This window comes from Hoplias malabaricus, chromosome X2, assembly GCF_029633855.1.
Source record: "Hoplias malabaricus isolate fHopMal1 chromosome X2, fHopMal1.hap1, whole genome shotgun sequence".
In the NCBI taxonomy this organism is placed as follows: domain Eukaryota; kingdom Metazoa; phylum Chordata; class Actinopteri; order Characiformes; family Erythrinidae; genus Hoplias; species Hoplias malabaricus.
Window position 1 is genome coordinate 7,627,165 of NC_089819.1, and position 27,344 is coordinate 7,654,508.

Genomic DNA, 27,344 nt, shown 5'->3' on the forward strand with positions numbered 1-27,344 from the left:
ACTAAAACTAGAAAATCTGATAATATCAGCCCAGTCTCATCAGCCCTTCACTAGCTTCCAGTTAAATTCCATATTGACTACAAAATTCCTTTACTTACTAAAGCCTTGTATGGTCTTGTCCCTGAATACTTGCAAGACCTCATCGTGTACTAGGAACCAACATGATTTCTTGGATCTCAGAGTGCCAGTCTCTTACTAGTTCCCAGAATTTTTAAGACTTCAGCAGTGAGCTTTCACAACCCTCAGCTCTGGAATAATCTTTTAGCTAGTGTTTGGGACACAGTTTCAATCACTAGGTTCAAAACCCACTTGTTATATTTAGCTTTTGGCACCTAGCCTCTTCTAGATTAAGGTTGATGGAGTGGAGAGTTGGCATTGCTTCAGGATGCTCATGTTTGTGTTCCTTCTGGTTTCTCTCCTTCCAGTCAGATCTGTTGGAGTCACTACACTAATGAGAATATATACATATGCTTTTCTCTGCACTCAACCTAATACCATCTCTTTACTGTTTTCATAGAAAATGACTGACCACTGAAGAAAGATTGCTGGGGTCTTCTGAGGTCCACACCAGACTTGATGCTCACCTCCATTTACTGCTGCCAGCCTCTGACCCCTCAACATTACTCACTATCAATTACACTGAAGTAGAAATGGACTCGGATTAACAACACTCAGATTGCTGCTTCCAGTCCTGTTATTATCGCCTCAGACTGTTACCACTTTTATTGCCTTAATCCCCATAATTCCCATCACTCTTATATCAGTACTCTAATGTAACTATACTGTAGCATAATGGCAGACTTAACTGGTGATACTGTAAATATCTACCAGTAGTTTGATCAGAGGAGGATGGGTGGATGTTACAAAAAGGCCAAACTGTTCAGAACTGTTTCATTTAAAAGAGTTTTGTTCAGCAGTAGCTCCATAAAATAGCTTGCTGAGTTTAAGACTAATTATTCATGCTGAAAGGGTTTATATTTTACTAAAAGATTAGGACATTAATTCACATTAATATTTCATAAATAATTCATAAACATAAAAAAAAATCTCACAAATCACATGGAATAAATGAAAGCCATTTATTGTTTACATTACCTGTTTACATTTAAAGGGTATTACATGCCATTACATGTATTTACCTACTTAAGAAATTCTTTTTATATAACGATAAACCAGGCAATAAAATTTATTTGTTTTGAAGTGAATTGTTTATTTTAGGCCTTCTGTTTTTTTTAAATCTGTTTAATAAGTATTCAAATCTGTATCATCACATTTCTAATAAACAGATCAGAAGAGAAATATATTAAACAAGAAAATGATTTGTTTTAAATTGTACAGTGAATTAAGAATTAATATACAGCACTGAGCCTTATACAACACTCTGAAGCAGAGAAGCTTTATCTTTCTATAACTAAGTTTCTTCTGCATCATCCTGCATCTTCACACTGTTGTTTAGCTGAATAAATAAGAATCTCTGATTCTTGATGTGGAAATTAATTATTGACATTGAACATTTTATGATTCAAATTTTTCCGAAATTATTCCAAAAAGAACAAACAAAAAGTGAGTTTCAGGATGTGGCATAAACTCCAGCTAAATTAAAAATTATCAAGTGTCACTACATGAACCTGTATTAAAGATATTCACATATTAAATACTTGTATCTGTTGATATATATGCTTTGAATCAGAGTTTCAAACTGTGGAGAATTACACTTCATAAACGGTGGTGTGTGAATCAAGGGATTTAGTCAAGTGTCAAACTATCTTTCCCAAGAGAAGAACATTTCTAAGCGCAGTGCATTTTAACAGTACAGTTACAAACAGACATTAGGACAATGAAAATGGTAAAAGTAATTCAAATAAAAGACTAATCCCCTTAAACCTGTTTAACTGATAGATTCAAAATCAAAAGCTTGTCAAGATCAATAAAGTTACACCCAAGAACTAATGAAGTCTGAAATAAAACTGATCAAATGAATGTTTTTTTAATGAGAAAAGAAATATCTGCAGAAGTTGTAAATGAAGGGCTGTTGAACCATCTCTTAAAATCCATCCCATCTTCGTCGCTCTTCACCAACTATAAACACAAATATAAATACATCGTTACTCTTTCTATAATCTTATGTTAGGGTTATGTTCATGGCTTAGTGAATATGCAGTAAAAACATTGTAGTTAAAAATAATAGAAAAAGCTCACTGTCAAATCTGCATCAGCAAATTTAGCCTTTAGGATTTATCAGAAGCTGAATCCTCAGATGCTGTAAAATAAATGTCAAAACTCAATGATTCATAAAATGAACTAAACAATATTAATAAATTTAATTCATCTTTAGTACAATATTATTATCATAAAGGTTCACTTACGTGTTTGGCTGACGGGCTTGAAGCCTGAAAATAAACATGTCATTATTAAAGCACTCTCACAGTCAACTAAGCCATTCACAACCAGAGAGGAAATAAACTTTTTAAGTTAGAATAGTGAATTAAGAGTAACTGTGAGCCTGATCCATAAGAGGTAAATGCAGAAATTAATAGAAGTACATAATGAAATCTATCAGTAATACTCCTCTGCATTTCTTTTACAAACCATATATTTGACTCTCTTCTCTCTTACCAGACTTTTTCTTCCAAATGAAAAATCCAACAACGCCAACGACAATGAGCAGGAGAAGAGCCACAACACCAATGATGACAGCAACTGGCACACCACCTGAAATTATAGCGTCACACCATTATAGACCTCCATCAACATAAACATTCATCACATACCAAACTCCTCACAGACAGTCACCCGGGGCGGGATTGAACCCACAATTTCCAGGTCCCTGTAGCTGTGTGACTCTGAAACTACCTGCTGCACCACTGTGCCGCCCTTATTCAAGACAGTGATATTCAATATAAATATGTTTTTTATTAGAATCTGATTTGATTGATTGATCTGTACCTCCTTGCAGGACTCTGCGATCAGACACCTGTAGAACCATATCCTTCTCCAGTCCAGCGTGCTGAATGACACAGGTGTACTTGTCTCTGTCCAGTTCCTTGGGTGAGACCGTCAGAACACTTCTCTTCAGGAAACTACCGTCCTCATTGACCTGAGTCTCTTTGAGGTCCACATCCTCATAAAGATCCTCTCCATTCTTCTGCCAGGAGATCATCACTTCTTTGGGAAAGAAACCTGTAGCATGACACACCACTGGAGAAGAAGAGTCCTTCTGGAATACAACCCCCTCTGGAGGAACTAGAGAGAGAGGGAGAATTTGAAAAGTGTTTACTGTAACATTCACAATAAAATAAAAAAAATAAAAATAAAATGTTCCTCATTAAAGAGTAGCTACAACACACAAGTTTCAGCTCACTCTACCCCGTTTCAACTTTGATAAATGCAAAAAAATGGCTAGGCACTTTGAGTGTGTCGCTGCAGCGATGTATAAGTTTAGTGGTAGGGCGGGTGGGAGAGTTAACGTTAGGGCCTCACATTAGTGTCTTCACCCACCGCCATCACCTTTTCTCTACCCTCTCTTCTGTCATTCTCTCAATGTTTTTCTATCTCCCCATTTCCCATCACCTTTGTTCTCTCTTCATATTTCTCACCTCCATTCTCTCTCTCTCTCTCTTTCTCTCTCTCTCTCACTCACACACACACACAGATACTCCCCTGCCCCTCTTCTCACCTTCGTTCTCCCTCTCATGATATGCAGACAACAGTATAAAACTGCACCAAACTACTCCTTGTCCTAGCTTTCAGCTCATAAAACTCTCATATTCATAAACATAGCCCTGGTGTGCATCCTCAGGGGGCGGAAACACAGTTTGACTAATTTGCATAATTGTGCCTAAAGCAGGGTTGATCTTGAGGGGCATTGCAGAGGCAGCACTGATCACATTAAACATTTTATTTTCCCAAACTGGAAAATCTGGTGTGGCCATGGTCCCATGTACCACCCTCCACTGTAGACCAGCTGTTCTTTTCTCTGTGGGGGGCTTGTACACCTCCATCAGCTTTGTAGAGAAGAGCCCAAAGCCATCAGCTGTGTCCACTTAGACCCCTTCAGGTCCCAGAGGAGTTTTGGAATGAGACCTTAACGCAAGCCACATATAAGGCTCCACAGCAGTGATTAACAGACAGGAGAAAGGCAGCTGGACCCCAGTGAACTGGGCAGGTGCTGAAATCACATTCACCAGGATTCTGTGAAGAAGATGATCAGACTGGGCCTCATCTCAGCAGCCAGCACACTCACCAACTTCCAGGCTCCATCTGCCCTCCATCCACCCACCTTCATAATCCTCACCCTTATAAAAGAGTGCTCGACTGGAGCAAAGTACTACACAATAACAGCTCATCCTCAGGACTGGAGTAAACTGAGTGTCAGTTTTATCTGTTTCTAATACCAAGAGAGAAAGAGAGGGAGCCAGAGGGCTAGGGGAGTATGTTTACAATGTTCAGTTTTTTATATCTGAACTTAAGGTGTACACTTTTTCTAACAAATGGGGAACAGTGATGGTGGACTAATTAAAACTGCACTAAATCTGTGCAGGAGACTATCTTCTTATAATAAATCTTATTTTTATCATTATCTCAGTATGTGTTTCTGTGATAAACACTGTAAATGGGACACAAATGGGACTTTAAAAGCCAAACTCCTGTCTTCAAGGATGGTGTGGAAATATACATCTATTCCTTTTTGTGATCTGTACAGAATATGGTGCTCAGATAAATCTGAATCATTCTCAATAATTCTGTAATATTCTGTATATAATAGCTTTTATAGCACATTTATAGTATGTTGGAAAAACTAGCATACAGACAACAAATCATCTGCATATGTACTAATATCACTCATTGATTTTAGCCCCTTGAACATACTTGGAGAAATAAAGTGATTCTGATTCTCCTTTGATTCCATTAAATGTGCTGGCGGTTTTAAATGCAAGTAGCCATTAGGCTCATCATTTTATACTATTCTTTTTTCTACAATGGTGAATGGTTCCTTCATTTTTCATTATTTTAATTATTTTCTTTTTTTATTATTATTTTATTTATAACATTTTATCTTGCACTATTTCTTTAAAAGGATTCAGTACTTCAGTCATAATCTACTGGTTCTCAAGCTGACATTTACTAAATCTATCATTGTGATTTTTATTTTTTTTTCCCAGTGGTGTTTCTATTTGTTGTATTGGGTCACACTCAGAATTTAGAGGGGCACTGCTGTACCCCTCTGCTTCCAATAAGTCATAGTGACATAACTGTTCATCTAGTAAAAAGCCTAGAAATATTAAGTTAATTATCACTAAAGGCGCTTTTCCACTGCAAGGCATCGGTTTAGATAAAGCTTGACATGCTCCCCATCCCCCTGGGTTCTATTATTTTACACAGCAAAGATCAAATCTTATAAATTATCACCTCTTGTTCTGGAGAAGAGAATTAATGTACCTTTAGAGGACAAAACTGGTCTTTAAAAACAGTTGTACCTATCAAAGTTCCATTTACACTATGTGTCATACAATATGTCCAACAGTGTATCAGCTCACTTTGAACCAGGCATGAACAAGTATTAAAAATGTTCCCAGTTCCAGGGATAAGGTACCAGATTTGCCTAATGGAACAGCAAAAGACTCAAGCCAAGTCAAGCTGAGTAGGGACCATGCTGTCAAAAAGCACTATATAGTGGGTGTCACTCTGCCAGGGATGACAAATGAAGAAAAAAAATAACATTAATTGCATTAATTTTGTTTATGCGCACTTTCTTAGACAAATAACAACAGAAACCGTATTATTTTGTCAAAATTGCATCAGCATTTCTTCCTCTGCTATACACATGAGATACACCGGAAATGTGAGGGAATTGTTTATTCACTTACCTTTTGCCTTTCCTAATTGGATATGATATTGTCTAGAAGTGTCAGACATGACAGTCTTTAAATGAACATGCTCAGGAGAAGTGGACAGGGAATGTCAGACAGCTTTATGGCTATAATATATATTTTTGGTAGGTTATACAGTTATAAACAGCTATATCCAAAACATATATCCATCACAAGTATTATTAATTATAAACATTATTAATTGTTAAATAACTAAATATCTGAGCAGGTCTTGTTTATTTAGATCTGAATGAAAAATGAATAAATGAAAACATGGATGTTTGTCTAGATGATTAAGGGAGTACACTGATCAAGTTTTTACTGATGAGGGAATAATTTTGTGTGTGTGTGTGTGTGTGTGTGTGTATTACAGATCACAGAATTTACCTTTCCTCTCCAGAGTGGATCTGCCATATTCCACATACTTCTTTAACCAATCGATACAGATGTTATCAAAGTAGTTCTTCCACTGAGCAGCGTCTCCTAGACGCTCCCACTTTAGTTTAGTAACAACAGCTTGAGGTGTAGGTGCAGTCCAGGTTTGAGTGCTCAGATCCAGACTGACAAAGTCTTCTCCATCATAACCAAACTGACTGTAAAAATGCATGGTTCCATCATCATTCAGCTCACAGCCGTACATTTCCTGGACTGTATGAACTCCTGCAGACACACACACACACACAAACAAAAGTTTGTTTCTGTGACTCCTGGGGACTTTACATAGATTTCCATTTATTTTGTGGAGACGTACACTAACTTTAATCATAAGTGTTACCAGCCTAACCCTCGCATTTACCCAAATCCTAAGCTTTCTTTAACCTTAAAACATACTGACCCTAAAATGTAATAATTTATGTTGAAGGGACCAGCTTGTAGTCCCCACAAAAAGACAAAACCCCACTATGTAAGTGTGTGAGAACAGATGTTGCTCAACGCAACGTGACATATACTTAATACACACCAGATCAGATGAGTACATTCCATTAGGAGCCGTATAAAATGACATCAGCACTCAGACATTATACACTGTTATCTTCTCACCACATTTCATTCTTCATTTGTTCAGAAACATCATAAACAGAATAAATGGCTTCCTAAAATGTTAAGGAGAGCACTTGATATAATACTAATGAATAATAAATCATTACAAATTATAAATCATTATATTTCCTATTAACAAATACTCTATTTTGCAAGCCACATCACAGAAATGTAAGACGGGGGGGAAACAAAAAAAAAAACATTTTTTTAAAAATATATTTAAACAACAAATGTGTAATATAGTAGTGTGAAAACATGTTTGCCCCTTCATGATATATATATATATATATATTTTTTTTTTATTTTTTTTTTTGCATATTTGTCACTCTTAAATCTTTCAGATCATCAAACAAACTTAAGTATTAGTCAAAGACAACACAAGTAAACACCAAATGCAATTTTTATTATTAAGGGTGAAAAGAAAAATCCAAACCTACAAGGCCCTGTGTGAAAAAGTGGTAAATTGCAATGAGTCCTTCACAGCGCTGTGGCCCACTCATCTTTGCAGAATTGTTGTAATTCAGCCACATTGGAGGGTTTTCGAGCATGAACCACTTTTTAAGGTCATGCCACAGCATCTCAGTAGGATTCAGGTCAGGACTTTGACTAGGCCTCTCAAGTCTTCACTTTGTTTTTCTTCAGTCATTCAGAGGTGGACTTGCTGGTGTGTTTTGGATCGCTGTCCTGCTGCAGAACCCAAGTTTGTTTCAGCTTGAGGTCACGGACAGACGGCTGAAGATTCTCCTTCAGGATTTTTTTGGTAGACAGCAGAATTAATGATTCCATTTATCACAGCAAGTCTTACAGGTCCTGAAGCAGCAAAACAGCCCCAGACCATCACACTACCACCACCACCATGTTTTACTGTAGGTATGATGCTCTTTTTCTGAAATGCTGTGCTACTTTTACAGATGTAATGGGACACCTTCCAAAAAGTTCAACTTTTGTCTCGTCAGTTTAAAGAGTATTTTTTCAAAAGTCTTGGGGATCATCAAGATGTTCGCTGGAGTCCCAAACTTTAGAAATGGCTTTATAACCTTTTCCAGACGGATAGATCTCGATTACTTTCTTTCTCATTTGATCCTGAATTTCTTTGGATCTTGGCCTGATGTCTAGCTTTTGAGGATTTTGGTCTACTTCACTTTGTCAGGCAGGTCCTATTTAAGTGATTTCTTGATTGAGAACAAGTGTAGCAGTAATCAGGCCTGGGTGTGGCTAGAGAAATTAAACTCAGGTGTGATAAACCACAGTTATGTTATAACTGGGGGGCAAACACTTTTTCACACAGGGCCATGTAGTTTTGGATTTTTTTCTCCCTTAATAATAAAAATCTTCATTAAAAACTGCATTTTGTGTTTACTGCTGTTGTCTTTGACTAATATTTAAATTAGTTTGATGATCTGAAACATTTAAGAGTGACAGACATGCAAATAAGAAATCATGAAGGGGCAAAAACTTTTTCACACCACTGTATATACACTGGCAGATTTAGCCCAGCTCCTTGCACAGAGTTTTGGAATCAGGCATGGATGTACTCAAAATCCCAGCATGTTTGAAATCAATGGAGCAGTCAGACAAACCTGACTCACTCCACACAGAACTGAGATCAAGTGTTTACTGTTTGCTGATGACCTTGTCCTAATGTCTACCACCGAACAGGGTCTACAGAAGGGTCTGTGAGAATGGCAGCCACACTGCTACAGATAGACTCTAAAAGCCTATTCACACCAAGATGAAAAAAAAAGAACCTCAATTTTGAAAATGAACACATGCCTTCTTTCACACTCAATCCAAAACTGACAGACTGCGATGCTGTGTAAATTATTCAGTCAGTGTCTGCTCTATATTCAGAGCTGTACAGATGAGTTAAAATCAAGCTGATCATCCAGGCCGATGTGTTCCCTGTAGTTTCTTCACTCCTTTTTACTGAGAGGAGTAACACGCTGTAGGAGAGCCTCAAACTCCCAAAGGTGGGATACATTTCCTATTACAAAAAACATTTAGAATTAGCTAACCTTACTCTCAACTGCAACAACATCTAAACATCAGATAAGTACCAAAGAAAACAACACAGAATATTTCACCACAGGGCCAAGAGATCACACAACCTGCCCATAATTCAGCCTAATGCAGGTGGTTGCACTGACCACACATCAGTCCATCAGAGAACAGTACTTTAAAGACTCTGAGGAAATGAACAGATGGGTCCATATCCATATCACTGAGTCTCAGTAAAAACTAATTTTTTATTTATTCTAAGTTCTCTACCCACAGTAAAAGCATGATGCTACTTCAGCCCACAATGGTCCTCCTTCATAAAGGAGTGTCTGGGCTGTCTCTAGACAGAAGGCCATGACCTCTTTCCTGCAACAGCAGTTAAAGGACAGGTGCAAAAGTCCAGGAAAACTCCACATTTCTCATCTGTGAATCTTCAAGGGCAGTGAGCCTGTGCCAGAGCAAAGATGGAATGAGTGTTCGCACCCAATATTCTAAGCCCCCTTCACCTGTACATGAAGAAAGAACACCACTACCTTCTCGTTTCCTTGCAACAGAAATTTCACACCTGTATCATTTACATTTATGACATTTTGGCAGACGCTCTTATCCAGAGCAACTTACAAGTTTACTGGTATTACAGTTAGGCCAATGCAGTGTTAGGATTCTTGCCCAAGGACTCTTATTGGTGTAGCACAGACTGGTTTCCCAGACCTGCAATCAAACCCATGTCTCACACATGGGAGCTAATGGTGATACCACTGTACCACAGCAACCACCAATCAGTTCTTTCTTTCAATCCTGAGTACACTTTTCAACCATAGCTGCTGTGTGTGTGGTGTATTGTTGAGAGAAGTCCTTCATTTGTGTTTTATCCACATCCCACCATGGACCCAAACGATCTCAGTCTGTTGCCTGATACTTCACCGCTGGCAAAATACAGTAACAATGTTCAAAAACAACTCATGTTGTACCAGTAAAAACCATCAGTAAAACCTGAGCTTCGGGATCAGGGGAACATTAAGTTCATGTGCTGCTCAAATTAGGAGGATATTAGTGTTTTAAAGCTTTATTCCTGTTTGTGCTTAAAATGTAAACTCTGTCCAATCTCACTGCACTGACTCTTACTACAGCTGCTGTAACCCAGGAGCACTATTTCACTCCACACTTCTCCCTCCATGTGCACCAGGCCCCACTCCTTTACTCACCCCAACCATGGTGGACTGTGGGAGAGGCTCCTCCTCTTCCTGTTCAAACTAAAGTCTACAGCACAGTTCCAATCCCCCGCTCGCACCCAGCACTCTGCGTTACGACTAAGTTTGCTCTCGTGTTGTTTCAGAGCCTTTTCAGCTGTGAAACATTCTTCTCCTCTCTCACTACGACTGCCTCAGAAACATTCACAAACAACTGCTGTGCCTTAAAGGTCTGCTTTAACTGTGAAGAGTGGCCCCTGCTCCACCCCAGACCCCCAGAGAACAGCAGCCCATTTTCTGCACTGAGGTTAGAGCCAGAACTGAGGAAGTGCTTCCCCTGTCACAACAGCCCTCCCCTCCCCCTTCACTGTGGGTTTATTGTACGAAATCAACATCAAAACTGTTCCCACCTCAGCCCCTCAGTTACGATTAAAGAACATATTCCCAGCTTCTCTATCAGGAAGAGGAGCAAGAGAGGAAAGAGAAAACAGAGCACGACTGAAAAGAGTGGGCCCCCTTTTTTTGACTGATCCATAGATGTCTTTGTGGAGCAGGGGGCTCCTCTCCTCCTTAACTCCACCCCTGGTTTTCAGTGAAGGTCTCTTCTGTTGCTCGACTCTTTGAAGCTCACTGTTCTTTGTAACTTCACGACTGACTTCCCACATTTATCCACGATGTAAACAAATTAGAAAACATCCACTATTTCTCCAAACATTCCATAAAAAACGCCTTTATCTCCTGTGGAGAGTTCAGCTGCTGCTCCTCCTCCATCTGAGACGCTCCGTCAGAAACATCTGAGAGAACATCATCCTCCTGCATCTCCTCGTACTGCTCCACCATTTCCTCCACTGTCTGACCACCGGACTCCACCCTACAGTCCACAACCTGAGAGTCCACCACACCTTTAGAACCACTGTCCCTCAGGAGAACCCAAGCCCCCTCAGACCACTCCCCTGCACCATCTCACTGCTTAGAGCCCCACCCTCTACAACCTCCTCCTCCTCCTCCTCTCAGTGACAGCAGCAGGTTGATGCCCCTCCTCTGTGCCTCCCCCAGTTGAGAATGAGTAACAGAAGGAGCTGAAGCAGGAGAGTGTTGAGACCCCCACAGTGACAGCACTCCACTCCGAGTCTGGTCTCCCCTCCTCCTGCTCCCGCTGTGCCCCCACATTGTGAGACCCTTCTTCCGTACCCCACTGTACTCTCTGTGTGAACACAACCAGTCTCTAAAGTTCAACATCACACTCGAATCACCCCGTGCTCCCCTCTGCTCAAACACAATGAGCCCCGTCTCTTACACTGGCTTTAGAGCCGCCAGAAAGCACCAGAGCAACAGGATAAAACTGCCCCATTCCATGACTCCAGGGTCACTCTGGGGCTTAACACATCCCCCTCTGCTTCACACAAAAACACAGAAACACAGAGAGAACAGAGAGTAGAGAGGGAGAGAGAAACAGACAGAGAGGGGGGAGAGAGGAAAAAATAGGGAGAGAAGACATAGGGGAGAGAAAAGGAGAGAGAAACAAAGAGAAGTAGAGAGAAGGAGAGAGGAGACAAAGAAAGAAGAAGAATAGAAAGGAAGAAAGAAGGGGTGGAGAAAAGAGAAACAGAGAAGAAGAATAGAGAGAGAGAGAGAGAGAGAGAGAGAGAGGAGAGAAAAAAGAGAAGAACAATAGATAGGAAGAGAGAAGGAGAAAGGAGAGAAACAAAGAGAAGAAAAATAGAAAGAAAGAGAGAGAGAGAGAGAGAGAGATAGAGAGGAGAGAAAAAAGAGTAGAACTGGATAGGATGAGAGAAGGAGAGGGAGAGAGAGAAAGGAGAGAGAAGAGAAACAAAGAGAAGAAGAATAGAAAGGAAGAAGGAGACAACCACAGAGCCTCTGACGACATCTTCACCCTCCACACACTGAGAGATAAACACTTCAATCAGAATAAAGACAAAATCTTCACACGTTTTGTAGATTTTCAAAAAGCGTTTGACTCCATGTGGCACAGGGGATTATTGTATAAACTTAATGAAAGAGGCGTGGAGGAGATAACATTCGACGTCATTAAATGGATGTACTCTCACAGTAAATGTGCAGTGAAAAAGGGAACGCTCAGAACAGAGCTCTTCCCACAGTCACGAGGAGTACATCAGGGCTGCAGCCTGAGCCCCACTCTCTTTAATCTCTACATCAATGACCTGGCTGCTGAACTGGACCAGAGTGACTCAGTACCCGGCCTCTCTTTGGGAGAAACCAGAATCAAGTGCCTCCTCTACTCAGATGACCTTGTTTTACTGTCCCCCACCAGAGAGGGACTCTAGGAAAGTTTAAACGTCCTGGAGAACTACTGTCAAAACTGGGCTCTGAAAGTAAACCACAGAAAAACTGAGATAGTGACATTTCAAAAGAGGTCTAAGAACCAGGGGAACCACACCCACACTATACACCACCAAAACAAACTACAGAGCTACTCAGCTCTCAGCAGAGACTACACACTGGCCGCATACCTCACAACCATCAGAGAGAGGGCACTGAGGAAGACGCTGACCATGTACAGACTCAGTGAGCACAGTCTGGCCGTGGAGAGCGGCCGTCACAGACAGAGCTGGGTGCCCAGAGAGGCCAGACTGTGCTCTCACTGTGAGCTCTCGGTGGTGAAGACAGAGCTGTACTTCCTAGCCCAGTGTCCCAGGTACGAGTCCGTCAGGAGCAGGTTCTATCAGAGAGTGAGTCGAGTCTGTCCTGAGTTCCTGCTCCGCACTGACACTGAGAAGCTCCAGACCAATTATTATTGATTATTACTAACTTATTACTGATTTATTACTAATTATTAATGATTATTACAGACGTATTACTGATTAAACATCTATATCATCTCCCCACTCTTATTTTCCGTTTCTTGTTTGATCAGTAATCCTGTAAATATCACTTCCTGTGGTTGTAATTGTATCTGTATCTAAATGTTTCTGTATTTTCTGTAATATCCTTCAGCAACAGTGTATTGGATTACATTCATGCCACTAAAGCACTGCTGAACTGAACTGAGAGACAGAGAGAGAGAGAAAAGGAGAGAGGAGAGAAACAAAGAGAAGAACAATAGATAGGTGAGAGAGGAGAGAGAGAGGAAAGAAAAAAGTGTAGAACAGTAGAGAGGAAGAGAGAAGGAGAGAGAGAGGGAGAAAGGAGAGAGGAGAGAAACAATGACGAATAGAAAGGGAGAGAGAGAAAGAAAAGGAGAGAGGAGAGAAAGAAGAAAGAAAATGAGAGCCATGCGAGAGAGGTAGAGAGCGAGAGAAAGTGAGAGATGTGAGGCGAGAGAAAAAGTAAGAGAAGAGAGAGAAGGGACAGAGAGAGGGATAGAGTGAGAGAAGGGACAGAAAAGGGGCTATTGGGTGTTAGACAGAAAACAGAGCAGAGACACAGAGAGAGAAGAGGAAGGAGGAAGAGAAAGAGAGAGGGAATAGAGAGAGAGTGAGAGAAAGAGAAGGGGAGAGGGTTTGGAGTTTTGAACTTTATCCACTGCCTCAGGTCGACAGTGAAACACAAAATCACCTAAAAACACGTTAGAATTCAGCGGCCACTTCAAGCTTCACGACAAAAGGTCAGTAAAGATCAAGACCCCAGCAGAAATGTTCCAGAGCCCCCCACAGTCCCACACCCTCTCAACCCCACCACCTCCATCTGTTTATACAACATCCCCCTTCATCTGCATCAGCCTTTAAGACTCACTCAGGCTTCTCTCTCTCCGCTGAAACAGAGCCATCTCTGAGCTCCCCTCAAAATAAACCTCACCTCCCGACGTTTCCTCTTCTCTCCGCAGCTCAGAAAGACTCCAATAAAACCTTCATCACAACAATCACAACTCATACTCCACAGAGGAGAGAGAGACAGAGGAGAAAAAGACGACAAGGGAGAGGTGAGAGACAGAGAAATGGAGAGAGAGAGGGTAGAAGGAGAGAGAAAAATAACAGGAGAAAGGGAGAGACAGATGAGAGAGAGAAAGGTAGGGCGTGAGGAGAGAGAGAACAACAGAGAAATGGAGAGAGAGAGAGAAAAGACAAACAGAAAGAGAAGGGGAAAGAGAGTAGAGGAAAAAAGGTAGAGGAAAGTGAGAGCAGTAGAGTGAGAGAAAAGAAAGAAACACTGCAAGAGGAGAAAGAAGAAGTGATAGGAGACAGAAGAAAAGGCACAAAAAAGGAGAGAGGAGAGAAAGACAAGAGGCAGGAGAGAAAGGGAGAGAGGGAAAAGATAAAAAGGGGGAGAGAGAGAAGAGAGAAACAGAAGAAAAGGCAAGTGAGAGGAGAGAGAAAGGTAGAAACAATAGAGAAAATGGATGAGAGAGAGAGAGAGAGAGAGAGAGAGAGATACAGGAGAAAGGTGAGAGAGAAAGAAAGAAAGGCAGAGAGGAGGAGAAATGGAGACAAACAAAGACAGAGGAGAAAGGGATAAAATGAGAGAGAGAGAGAGAGAGAGAGAGAGACAGAGAAGGAGGGAGGAGACTGAGTTTTTATCCTCTTTAATCAAACACTGTTCACATAAAAGCAGCGTTTACAACCGACACAAAATAACAACAAACACAAACACCTCCCACATTCAGCACAAACACTTCCTCAGAGCCACGAAGCAGAGTCAACACTGAGAACCAGAGCAGACCCTCTCTCATCAGAACACACCCCACCCCCCAGTCCTTAATGAAGACCAGGACTGGACCTGACAGAACACATTGGACTGAGACGAGACATTGTCCCTGACGTCCACAGACAGGACACACGTCCCCAGCTGAGGGATCAGTGTCTGCTGTGTGTCTGTTTATAGATAACTCCCCTGCACCGTCCTCCACTGACCCTCTCTCTCACACACGTCGTCTCCAGGGGTCTGTCGCAGAGGGACCACCAGCTTCCTTTAGAGAAAGAGCCGCTCTCTACCTCCTCTGTCCTTTTAGTGTCTCACACGTCTCTCAGGCTGAGACACTTTAACTCTTTACTACCTGCAGGATTCACAGTGTACAGCCTCCCACAATCAGAGAGAGAGAAAGAGAGAGAGAGAGACAGACAGACAGAGAGGGAGTCAGACAGAGAGAGAGAGACAGAGAGAGAGAGAGAGAGAGAGAGAGAGAGAGAGAGAGAGAGAGAGAGACAGACAGACAGAGAGGGAGTCAGACAGAGAGAGAGAGACAGAGAGAGAGAGAGAGAGAGAGAGAGAGAGAGAGAGAGAGAGAGGGAGACAGAGAGAGAGCAAAAGGACATTGCAACAAATATTCCTATAAAAAAGAGAACGAGAGAGTGACATAAGAGAAAAGAGGAGAAAGACAAAGGGACAGAGAGAAGAGGAAGAGAGCAGAGAAAAGGGCATAAATTGAGACCAGAGACCCTGCGTCTCATCATCCTCTCTCCCCTCTGGCATCCCTTCATCCTGTCCCTCCTCCTGTCTCTCTAACTGTGTCCTCTCATCTTTCCTACTGTGTCCCTTCATCTTTTCCCTCCCCCCAGCGTCGCCTCATCCCGTCTCTCCTCCTGCATCCCCTCATCCTGTCTCTCCTGCTGTAACCCCTTCATCCTGTCTCTCCTCCTGAATCCCTTCATCCTTTTTCTCCTGTAGCCACAATCCCACATACAATCCTCCACTGGAGGTCTCTCTCTCTCTCTCTCTCTCCATAGACCTTTAAAACAGGGACCACCAGCTCCTTTAATGAGGAAGAGCCCACCTCCACAGCCTCTATCCGTTTAGTCTCATGCAGGACCCTCAGGTTCCTAACGTTCCCTGGTCTTCGTTAAGTGTTTCATTAAGAGATTCTGAGGCGATGGTCGGCAGGACTGACCTCAACACGTCCAGCACCTGTGAGGCCAGGGGTCCTGAGGAGTCCCTGCCACTTCTGCTGATGACCAAACCACCACACCCTCTTCAGAGGAGTACCTTAGTGAAACCAGCCTTCAGCAGAGGACCCTCAGAGTCCTGGAGACGTGGGCCATAAGCGATAGATATGATTAAGCCACAGAGGCTCCTCAACCAAAGCAGAAGAGAGAGGAAAGAAAGGGAGACAGTGACGAGAGAGAGAGAGAGAGAGAGAGAGAGAGAGAGAGAGAGAGAGAGAGAGAGGAGAAGGAAGAAGTTGGAGATAGAGAAAGGGAGAGACAGCACCGTGTAAGATCCTCCACTAGGGGTCACCAGAGCGCTGGGGCAGAGGGCCCTTGTACAGCAGCCTCCATGAAGGCCTCAGGTCCTCAGAGACTGAGAGGTGGACTCTCCATGTGGAGTCAGTTCTTTCTTCTAAAACCCCCCAAAATAATCAGATTTCACACAGCTCTGATCTTGTCGTCCACAGACAACACAACGCTCTGGAGACCTTCAATGAAAAGAAGACTGCCCCTCCCCCCTGTCTCTGTGTTCAGTGAAGTCTGTGTAGTGTTCAGATCTTAACCCAACTACACTCTTAATCTCTGAGTCTGATCACCATCCCCTCAACACATTGATCACATTGTGAATCCAGGGCCCCGAGGCCCTTCCGCTGATGACCAAACCACACCCCACTCCTCAGAGGAGGACCCTAGTGAAACCAGCCTCCAACAGAGTCCTGTAGACTTGGGCCATAAGAGAGAGATATGGATTAAACCACACAGGCTCCTCAACCAACGCAGAGGAGAGAGAGAAGAGAGAGATAGAGAAACAGAGAGAAGAGAAAAAGATGAGGGTTGAGAGAGAGAGAAGAGAGAGATAGAGACAGAAGAGAGAGAAGAGAGAGATAGAGAAACAGAGAGAAGAGAAAAAGAGATGAGAGAGTTGAGAGAGAGAGAAGCAAGAAGAAAAGAGAGAAGAGGTTAGAGATAGAGAATGGGAGGGACAATGAGGAGAGAGAAAAGAAGAGAGGAAAAAGGTTTAGAGAAGAGAATGAAGACAAAAGAGGAGAGAGAAAACGAAGAAGAAAGAGTGAGTTTGAAAAGTATAGACCATGGCTGAAGAAGGCAAGGCATGGAAGGGAAGCTCAGTTATTTAATTATTCCATAACTCCATACACTGTAAAATGTAATAGCCGTGGCCGTGATGACTTAAATTAATTAGTTAACTTTACTTGGTTATGAAGATAATGCACTTCTTACTAGTTTTTTATAAGTTACCGTTAATTCTAGAGACAAAAAAACAATTAACTTATTGTCTTGAGTGCAGACAGCTTAAAACAATCAAGTAGTAATAAAGTCTGCGATGTGAGCATGCGCAGGACTCAACGTTCAGTCTCCCTCCCAGAACTGGTTTAATGGCCGGTGGATGACTTCGGTGGAGCCTGCTTTTGTCTTTTGAAGTAAGGTAAGTTGTCAAGCAAGCAACGAATTTAAATGTATTTTATTATCATTTATTTAACGAAATAAAATTGTGTGACTTTATTTCTGAATACTCTCATAGCTCTATCTAGCTAGTCGTGGATGTGTTAGCTAGCATAAATGGGTTTAGCTATCATATCGTCGCACTGTAGAATATTAAACGAAAAATACACATTTTAAAGTTAAGTATAGTAGATTGCCTGTGAATAAGAAGATGCTGGAGTCAAGTCGGAGAATACATTTAGCCAAATTTAAAGGAAAACTTCCCCCAGACTGTGTGAAGTTGGTCATTTTTTTAACTGCTTTAAAATTCTTTACAGACTAGATTCCAGCATCCGCTTATTCACATAAGATCTACTATATTTTAGGAAATTATTGAATATTGTACATCATAAAGCGAAACAATTTAAGCTCTCACATATGCGACTTAGTGATAGTAAATTGACTAAACGTTAGCCGCCTATAACTTGTTTACCCGCCGCCCTCCGCCACTGATTAGAGTACGTTTAGCTATCAAAAACATTTTAGTTTCAGTATTAAATTTAGTTTCAACAGCAGGTCTTATAGATATGCCAAGGGAAATAGATTGAGAAGACCTGTAAGGCTTAAGCTCAATGAGTTTTCCATGGGGAGGTGCAATGTTTTTTCACAACGTATTCAGAGTTATTCACAACGCAACGTGTATTCGTCCCGAATAGTCACTGTACGGGGGGTTCCACCTTAAAACTGGTTAGCCGCACTTCCAAAGTTCTCCTGTAATCTACGACCTGCGTCGCAAGGTCGTAATTAGCATCTGAAATGTAAATAAAAAGTTTAATTTTTAACTGTTATGTTGCTTTTTTCCCTGAACTGTTACTTTTGTGTACTGGTGAAACAAGTGAAATGCTACTTTAAATTTTTTTATGACCTTGAATAGATATTTTAAAAAATATACATTCATATCAAAACATTTATTTTTCACTAGCACTTTTAAAACATGCACATATCAAGGAATGTTTCTACAAATTTCTACTAATCTACAAATTACAACACTACAAGTGGTGTGTTTTAACCAAAACATGTTCTGTCCTTCTCAGAAGTGGATGTGGCAGTTGTTGGTGAGCTCTTCACTGAAAAGCTGGTTTGAAGTTGGCCATATCACACTGAAGGTAAGATTGAACCTTTTAGAATTTCCGGACAAAAATTTCACCTAAACTATCATCAGATTTGCACAAGGGGGTCATACCACTGAAAATAAATGTTCAAATACAGTTGCCACTTTATGTTAAATATATATTGGATCAATTTCTTTAATAAACAAATGACCAGGTATACTTTCCTCACATTTGTTTTTTGTTGCTTATGACAACTTCATGGGAAAGGCTGGAAGGCTGTATAGGCAGGGCAGTTTATATTTTGAGAAATGGCTATGCCTATCAACATTTCCCTGATGTAATGTTATTTTTTGTTTGTTTTTTATACAGGTTTCTGACAGTGATGAGGCCTGGGCACAAGTGTCTGTTGGGGTGCTGACTGTCATCAGTGAAGATATGCCTCCCTCTCCAAATCATCTCCACCTTGACTCAGTGTCTACTGCCATCATTGTTGAGGGAGATATTGTAATGGACAATTTACAGAATCTGCCTCAAGCCATGTGCCTCTTGTTTGGGTTGGCATATGCTTTGCACTTAGATTACCCTAAAGCCATGAAAAACACGTTCAATTTCATTCAAAGAGTGATGCTTGGCTTGGGAGAGAACAAACTTCCACCTAAGATGCAAACTCTTAAAAATCTCCTCTTGAGTTAAATGGCTAATCAAGTGTGAGTCTAGGACAGCTCACTTAAGTGGATTCTTTTTTTTCTAATGTCGTTTCTAATGTTTAAACTAAATTAAGGCTCTCCTTTCAAATAAACAGCCCCGGGTTTACCAGCAATTTATGTTTATGTCTGTATATGTTAATTTTGTAGTTTTATTTTATTTATTGAATTGCTGGCATGTATGTACACATCTTGTCATCTTGTAAACCAATGCCAATCCTATTTTAAGCCTTTGTTCTTATTCTAAAAAAATAAAAAAAACAAATAAAAACACGTATAATTGAACTTTAAAATCTCAGTACCTTGATTTATTGTGTAAATGGACTTATTTTAAAGTGTACGGAATCTGCTTTTCATTCATGTTTTATGGATGTGTAAAGTACTTAAGTTACACAAGTAATACTTACTTGGTCTTTTTAAGGCAATCGGTTTGCATGGTTTTAATAAGTAATTCAGATTGCTGTTCAAGTAAACACAACTGACAAATTCTAAGTTGCAGAAAATATCACTGTAGTTAGCCCAACTTTGATTAATGAGTTATTTTGAATATACACATAGTACATTTTAATTGAAGTTATTTAGCTGTTTGAAATAGTAATTCTGAGTAGGCTATACTAAATCTGAAGTACATATGAAACATATTATTAAGTAGTATATACAGTTTTTTTTAAGTTAATTAAACCGAAGTGTAAGTAAACTATACTAAAAAAGCATTTGTTAATACAACATACAGTCCCTATTCCAATTTACTTAGTTTTTTTAAGGCAATCGGTTTGCATGCTTTTTTTAAGTAAGGTTAACTAATTAGATTTTACAGTGTAGAAGGCCTTGACCTGACAGGTCAATAAGGCCTTGACATCCTTCCTGCAACAGCAGTTAAACAGGGTCAAAAGTCCAGGAAAACTGCACAATTCTCATCTGTGGATCTTCAAGAGCAGGGAGCCTGTGCCAGAGCAAAGATGGAATGAGTGTTCGCACCCAATATTCTGAGCCCTCTTCACTTGTCCATGAAGAAAGAACACCACTACCTTCTCGTTTCCTTGCAGCAGAAATGTCACACCTGTATCATTTACATTTATGACATTTTGACAGAGGTTCTTATCCAGAGCGACTTACGAGTTTACTGGTATTACAGTTAGGCCAATGCAGTGTTAGGATTCTTGCCCTAGGACTCTAATTGGTGTAGCACAGACTGGTTTCCCAGACCTGCAATCAAACCCAGGTTTCTCACATGGGCGCTAATGGTGTTACCACTGTACCACAGCAACCACCAATCAGTTCTTTCTTTCAATCCTGAGTACACTTTTGAATCATAGCTGCTGTGTGTGCAGTGTATTGTTGAGAGAAGTCCTTCATTTCTGTTTTATCCACATCCCACAATGAACCCAAACGATCTCAGTCTGTTTCCTGAATCTCCACCGCTGGCAAAATACAGTAACAATGTTCAAAAACAACTCATGTTGTACCAGTAAAAACCGTAAGTAAAAGCTGAGCTTCGAGGTCAGGGGAACATTAAGTTCATGTGCTGCTCAAATTAGGAGGATATTAGTGTTTTAAAGCTTTATTCCTGTTTGTGCTTAAAATGTAAACTCTGTCCAATCTCACTGCACTGACTCTTACTGCAGCTGCTGTAACCCAGGAGCACTATTTCACACAACACTCCTCCCTCCACGTCCACCAGGCCCCACTCCTTTACTCACCCCAACCATGGTGGACTGTGGGAGAGGCTCCTCCTCTTCCTGTTCAAACTAAAGTCTACAGCACAGTTCCAATCCCCCGCTCCCTCCCAGCACTCTGCGTTACGACTAACAGTTTACTCTCGTGTTGTTTCAGAGCCTTTTCAGCTGTGAAACATTCTTCTCCTCTCTCACTACGACTGCCTCAGAAACATTCACAAACAACTGCTGTGCCTTAAAGGTCTGCTTTAACTCGACTCTTTGAAGCTCACTGTTCTGTGTAACTTCACGACTTCCCACATGTATCCATGACGAAAACAAGTTAGAAAACATCCACTATTTCTATTTCTCGGCTATGTCCACAGCCTGAGAGTCCACCGCACTTTAGAACCACTGTCCCCCAGGAGAACCCAAGCCCCCTCAGACCACTCCCCTGCACCGTCTCACTGCTTATAGCCCCACCCTCTACAACCTTCTCCTCCTCCTCCTCTCAGTGACAGCAGCAGGTTGATGCCCCTCCTCTGTGCCTCCCCCAGTTGAGAATGAGTAACAGAAGGAGCTGAGGCAGGAGAGTGTTGAGCCCTCCACAGTGACAGCACTCCACTCCGAGTCTGGTCTCCCCTCCTCCTGCCCCCGCTGTGCCCCCACATTGTGAGACCCTTCTCCCGTACCCCACTGTACTCTCTGTGAGAACACAACCAGTCTCTAAAGTTCAACATCACACTCGAATCACCCCGTGCTCCCCTCTGCTCAAACACAACATGAGGGGCGTCCCTTACACTGGCTTTAGAGCTGTCAGAAAGCACCAGAGCAACAGGATAAAACTGCCCCATCCCATGACTCCAGGGTCACTTTGGAGGTTAACACATCTCCCTCTGCTTCACACAAAAACACAGCTCTGTTCAGCCTCACAGTGGAGGCAGTTTAATCACAGAACACTCACTTACTCCCACCCCCCACCACCCACTAACAGCACGTCCTCCACCTGCACCTCACTCACCTCAGACACACACACACACACACACACACACACAGAGGGAAAGACATAAGGAGAGGAATTCAGAAAGGTGAGGAAGAACAGACAGGAGAGAGGGAGAGAGAAACAGACAGAGAGGGGGGGGAAAGAAATAGGGAGAGAAGACATAGGGGAGAGAAAAGGAGAGAGAAACAAAGAGAAGTAGAGAGAAGGAGAGAAAGAAAGAAGAACAATAGATAGGAAGAGAGAAGGAGAAAGGAGAGAAACAAAGAGAAGAAAAATAGAAAGAAAGAAAGAGAGAGAGAGAGAGAGATAGAGAGAGGAGAGAAAAAAGAGTAGAACTGGATAGGATGAGAGAAGGAGAGGGAGAGAGAGAGAGAGAGAGAGAGAGAGAGAGAGGAGAGAAACAAAGAGAAGAAAAATAGAAAGGAAGAAAGAAGGGGGTGGAGAAAAGAGAAACAGAGAAGAAAAATAGAAGAAGAGAGAGAGAGAGAGAGAGAGGAGAGAAAAAAGGGAAGAACAATAGATAGGAAGAGAGAAGGACAGGAGAGAAACAAAGAGAAGAAAAATAGAAAGAAAGAGAGAGAGAGAGAGAGAGAGAGAGAGGAGAGAAAAAAAGAGTAGAACTGGATAGGATGAGAGAAGGAGAGGGAGAGAGAGAAAGGAGAGAGAAGAGAAACAAAGAGAAGAATAGATAGGAAGAGAGAAAGGAGAGAGGAGAGAAACAGAGAAGAAGAATAGAAAGGAAGAGGGAGAGAACCACAGAGCCTCTGACCACATCTTCACCCTCCACACGCTGAAAGATAAACACTTCAATCAGAATAAAGACAAAATCTTCACACGTTTTGTAGATTTTCAAAAAGCGTTTGACTCCATGTGGCACGTGATTATTGTATAAACAAATTGTGAAAGTGGCGTGGAGGAGAAAACATTCGACGTCATTAAATAGATGTACTCTCACAGTAAATGTGCAGTGAAAAAGGGAACACTCAGAACAGAGCTCTTCCCACAGTCACGAGGAGTACATCAGGGCTGCAGCCTGAGCCCCACTCTCTTTAATCTCTACATCAATGAACTGGCTCCTGAACTGGACCAGAGTGACTCAGTACCCGGCCTCTCTTTGGGGGAAACCAGAATCACGTGCCTCCTCTACTCAGATGACCTTGTTTTCTGTCCCCCACCAGAGAGGGACTCTAGGAAAGTTTAAACGTCCTGGAGAACTACTGTCAAAACTGGGCTCTGAAAGTAAACCACAGAAAAACTGAGATAGTGACATTTCAAAAGAGGTCTAAGAACCAGGGGAACCACACCCACACTATACACCACCAACACAAACTACAGAGCTACTCAGCTCTCAGCAGAGACTACACACTGGCCGCATACCTCACAACCATCAGAGAGAGGGCACTGAGGAAGACGCTGACCATGTACAGACTCAGTGAGCACAGTCTGGCCGTGGAGAGCGGCCGTCACAGACAGAGCTGGGTGCCCAGAGAGGCCAGACTGTGCTCTCACTGTGAGCTCTCGGTGGTGAAGACAGAGCTGTACTTCCTAGCCCAGTGTCCCAGGTACGAGTCCATCAGGAGCAGGTTCTATCAGAGAGCGAGTCGAGTCTGTCCTGAGTTCCTGCTCCGCACTGACACTGAGAAGCTCCAGACCAATTATTATTGATTATTACTGACTTATTACTGATTTATTACTAATTATTAATGATTATTACTGACTTATTACTGATTAAACATCTATATCATCTCCCCACTCTCATTTTCCGTTTCTTGTTTGATCAGTAATCCTGTAAATATCACTTCCTGTGGTTGTAATTGTATCTGTATCTAAATGTTTCTGTATTTTCTGTAATATCCTTCAGCAACAGTGTATTGGATTACATTCATGCCACTAAAGCACTGCTGAACTGAACTGAGAGACAGAGAGAGAGAGAAAAGGAGAGAGGAGAGAAACAAAGAGAAGAACAATAGATAGGTGAGAGAGGAGAGAGAGGAAAGAAAAAAGAGTAGAACAGTAGAGAGGAAGAGAGAAGGAGAGAGAGAGGGAGAAAGGAGAGAGGAGAGAAACAATGATGAATAGAAAGGGAGAGAGAGAAAGAAAAGGAGAGAGGAGAGAAAGAAGAAAGAAAATGAGAGCCATGCGCGAGAGAGGTAGAGAGCGAGAGAAAGTGAGAGATGTGAGGCGAGAGAAAAAGTAAGAGAAGAGAGAGAAGGAACAGAGAGAGGGATAGAGTGAGAGAAGGGAAAGAAAAGGGGCTATTGGGTGTTAGACAGAAAACAGAGCAGAGACACAGAGAGAGAAGAGGAAGGAGGAAGAGAAAGAGAGAGGGAATAGAGAGAGAGAGTGAGAGAAAGAGAAAGGGAGAGGGTTTGGAGTTTTGAACATTATCCACTGCCTCAGGTCGACAGTGAAACACAAAATCACCTAAAAACACGTTAGAATTCAGCGGCCACTTCAAGCTTCACGACAAAAGGTCAGTAAAGATCAAGACCCCAGCAGAAATGTTCCAGAGCCCCCCACAGTCCCACACCCTCTCAACCCCACCACCTCCATCTGTTTATACAACATCCCCCTTCATCTGCATCAGCCTTTAAGACTCACTCAGGCTCCTCTCTCTCCGCTGAAACAGAGCCATCTCTGAGCTCCCCTCAAAATAAACCTCACCTCCCGACGTTTCCTCTTCTCTCCGCAGCTCAGAAAGACTCCAATAAAACCTTCATCACAACAATCACAACTCATACTCCACAGAGGAGAGAGAGAGAGACAGAGGAGAAAAAGACGACAAGGGAGAGGTGAGAGACAGAGAAATGGAGAGAGAGAGGGTAGAAGGAGAGAGAAAAATAGCAGGAGAAAGGGAGAGACAGATGAGAGAGAGAAAGGTAGGGCGTGAGGAGAGAGAGAACAACAGAGAAATGGAGAGAGAGAGAGAAAAGACAAACAGAAAGAGAAGGGGAAAGAGAGTAGAGGAAAAAAGGTAGAGGAAAGTGAGAGCAGTAGAGTGAGAGAAAAGAAAAAACTGCAAGAGGAGAAAAAAGAAGTGATAGGAGACAGAAGAAAAGGCACAAAAAAGGAGAGAGGAGAGAAAGACAAGAGGCAGGAGAGAAAGGGAGAGAGGGAAAAGATAAAAAGGGGGAGAGAGAGAAGAGAGAAGCAGAAGAAAAGGCAAGTGAGAGGAGAGAGAATGGTAGAAACAATAGAGAAAATGGATAAGAGAGAGAGAGAGAGAGAGAGAGAGAGAGAGAGTGAGAGAGAGACGGGAGAAAGGTGAGAGAGAAAGAAAGAGAGGCAGAGAGGGGGAGAAATGGAGACAAACGAAGACAGAGGAGAAAGGGATAAAATGAGAGAGGGAGAGAGACAGAGAAGGAGGGAGGAGACTGAGTTTTTCATCCTCTTTAATCAAACACCGTTCACATAAAAGCAGCGTTTACAACCGACACAAAATAACAACAAACACAAACACCTCCCACATTCAGCACAAACACTTCCTCAGAGCCACGAAGCAGAGTCAACACTGAGAACCAGAGCAGACCCTCTCTCATCAGAACACACCCCACCCCCCAGTCCTTAATGAAGACCAGGACTGGACCTGACAGAACACACTGGACTGAGACGAGACATTGTCCCTGACGTCCACAGACAGGACACACGTCCCCAGCTGAGGGATCAGTGTCTGCTGTGTGTCTGTTTATAGACAACTCCCCTGCACCGTCCTCCACTGACCCTCTCTCACACACGTCGTCTCCAGGGGTCTGTCGCAGAGGGACCACCAGCTTCCTTTAGAGAAAGAGCCGCTCTCTACCTCCTCTGTCCTTTTAGTGTCTCACACGTCTCTCAGGCTGAGACACTTCAACTCTTTACTACCTGCAGGATTCACAGTCTACAGCCTCCCACAGTCAGAGAGAGAGAGAGAGAGAGAGAGAGAGAGAGAGAGAGAGAGAGAGAGAGAGAGGGAGAGAGAGAGAGACAGAGAGAGAGAGAGAGAGAGAGGGAGACAGGGAGAGAAAGCAAAAGGACATTGCAACAAATATTCCTATAAAAAAGAGAACGAGAGAGTGACATAAGAGAAAAGAGGAGAAAGACAAAGGGAGAGAGAGAAGAGGAAGAGAGCAGAGAAAAGGGCATAAATTGAGACCAGAGACCCTGCGTCTCATCATCCTCTCTCCCCTCTGGCATCCCTTCATCCTGTCAATCCTCCTGTCTCTCTGTGTCCTCTCATCTTTTCCCTCCCCCCAGCATCCCCTCATCCCGTCTCTCCTCCTGCATCCCCTCATCCCGTCTCTCCTCCTGCATCCCCTCGTCCTGTCTTTCCTGCTGAATCCCTTCAACCTGTTTCTCCTGTGGCCACAATCCCACATACAATCCTCCACTGGAGGTCTCTCTCTCTCTCTCTCTCTCTCTCTCTCTCTCTCTCTCCATGGACCTTTAACACAGGGACCACCAGCTCCTTTAATGAGGAAGAGCCCACCTCCACAGCCTCTATCTGTTTAGTCTCATGCAGAACCCTCAGGTTCCTAACGTTCCCTGGTCTTCGTTAAGTGTTTCATTAAGAGATTCTGAGGCGATGGTCGGCAGGACTGACCTCAACACCTCCAGCACCTGTGAGGCCAGGGGTCCCGAGGGGTTCCTGCCACTTCCGCTGATGACCAAACCACCACACCAACCTCTTCAGAGGAGTACCTTAGTGAAACCAGCCTTCAACAGAGGACCCTCAGAGTCCTGGAGACGTGGGCAATAAGCGATAGATATGATTAAGCCACAGAGGCTCCTCAACCAAAGCAGAAGAGAGAGGAAAGAAAGGGAGACAGTGAGGAGAGAGAGAGAGAGAGAGAGAGAGAGAGAGAGCGACAGAGAGAGAGAGAGAGGGGAGATAAAGACAGATGAAGGATGGGCGAGAGAACACAAAGAAACAGAGAGAAAGGAGAAGGAAGAAGTTGGAGATATAGAGAAAGGGAGAGACTGCACAGTGTAAGATCCTCCACTAGGGGTCACCAGAGCGCTAGGGCAGAGGGCCCTTGTACAGCAGCCTCCATGAAGGCCTCAGGTCCTCAGAGACTGAGAGGTGGACTCTCCATGTGGAGTCAGTTCTTTCTTCTAAAACCCCCCAAAATAATCAGATTTCACACAGCTCTGATCTTGTCGTCCACAGACAACACCACTCTCTGGAGACCTTCAATGAAAAGAAGACTCCCCCTCCCCCATGTCTCTGTGTTCAGTGAAGTCTGTGTAGAGTTCAGATCTTAACCCAACTACACTCTTAATCTCTGAGTCTGATCACCATCCCCTCAACACATTGATCACATTGTGAAGCCAGGGTCCTGAGGCCCTTCCGCTGATGACCAAACCACACCCCACTGCTCAGAGGAGGACCTTAGTGAAACCAGCCTCCAACAGAGTCCTGTAGACTTGGGCCATAAGAGATAGATATGGATTAAACCACACAGGCTCTTCAACCAATGCAGAGGAGAGAGAGAAGAGAGAGATAGAGACAGAA

General features: G+C 42.5%; 1 protein-coding gene across 1 annotated transcript in view; it reads right to left on the minus strand.

Moving 5' to 3' along the window:
- Positions 1 to 2,209: 2,209 nt before the first annotated feature.
- LOC136676983 (RLA class I histocompatibility antigen, alpha chain 11/11-like) overlaps positions 2,210 to 27,344 on the minus strand; it is a 30,293-nt gene continuing 5,158 nt past the window's right edge. The window contains exons 3-7 of the mRNA XM_066654312.1: positions 6,258 to 6,530; positions 2,947 to 3,243; positions 2,617 to 2,712; positions 2,367 to 2,390; positions 2,210 to 2,260 (exon numbers count right to left, since the gene is read on the minus strand). Of these exons, the coding sequence (XP_066510409.1) occupies positions 2,229 to 2,260; positions 2,367 to 2,390; positions 2,617 to 2,712; positions 2,947 to 3,243; positions 6,258 to 6,530 (722 nt within the window). The 3' untranslated portion in view covers positions 2,210 to 2,228. The remainder of the gene's footprint in view (positions 2,261 to 2,366; positions 2,391 to 2,616; positions 2,713 to 2,946; positions 3,244 to 6,257; positions 6,531 to 27,344) is intronic.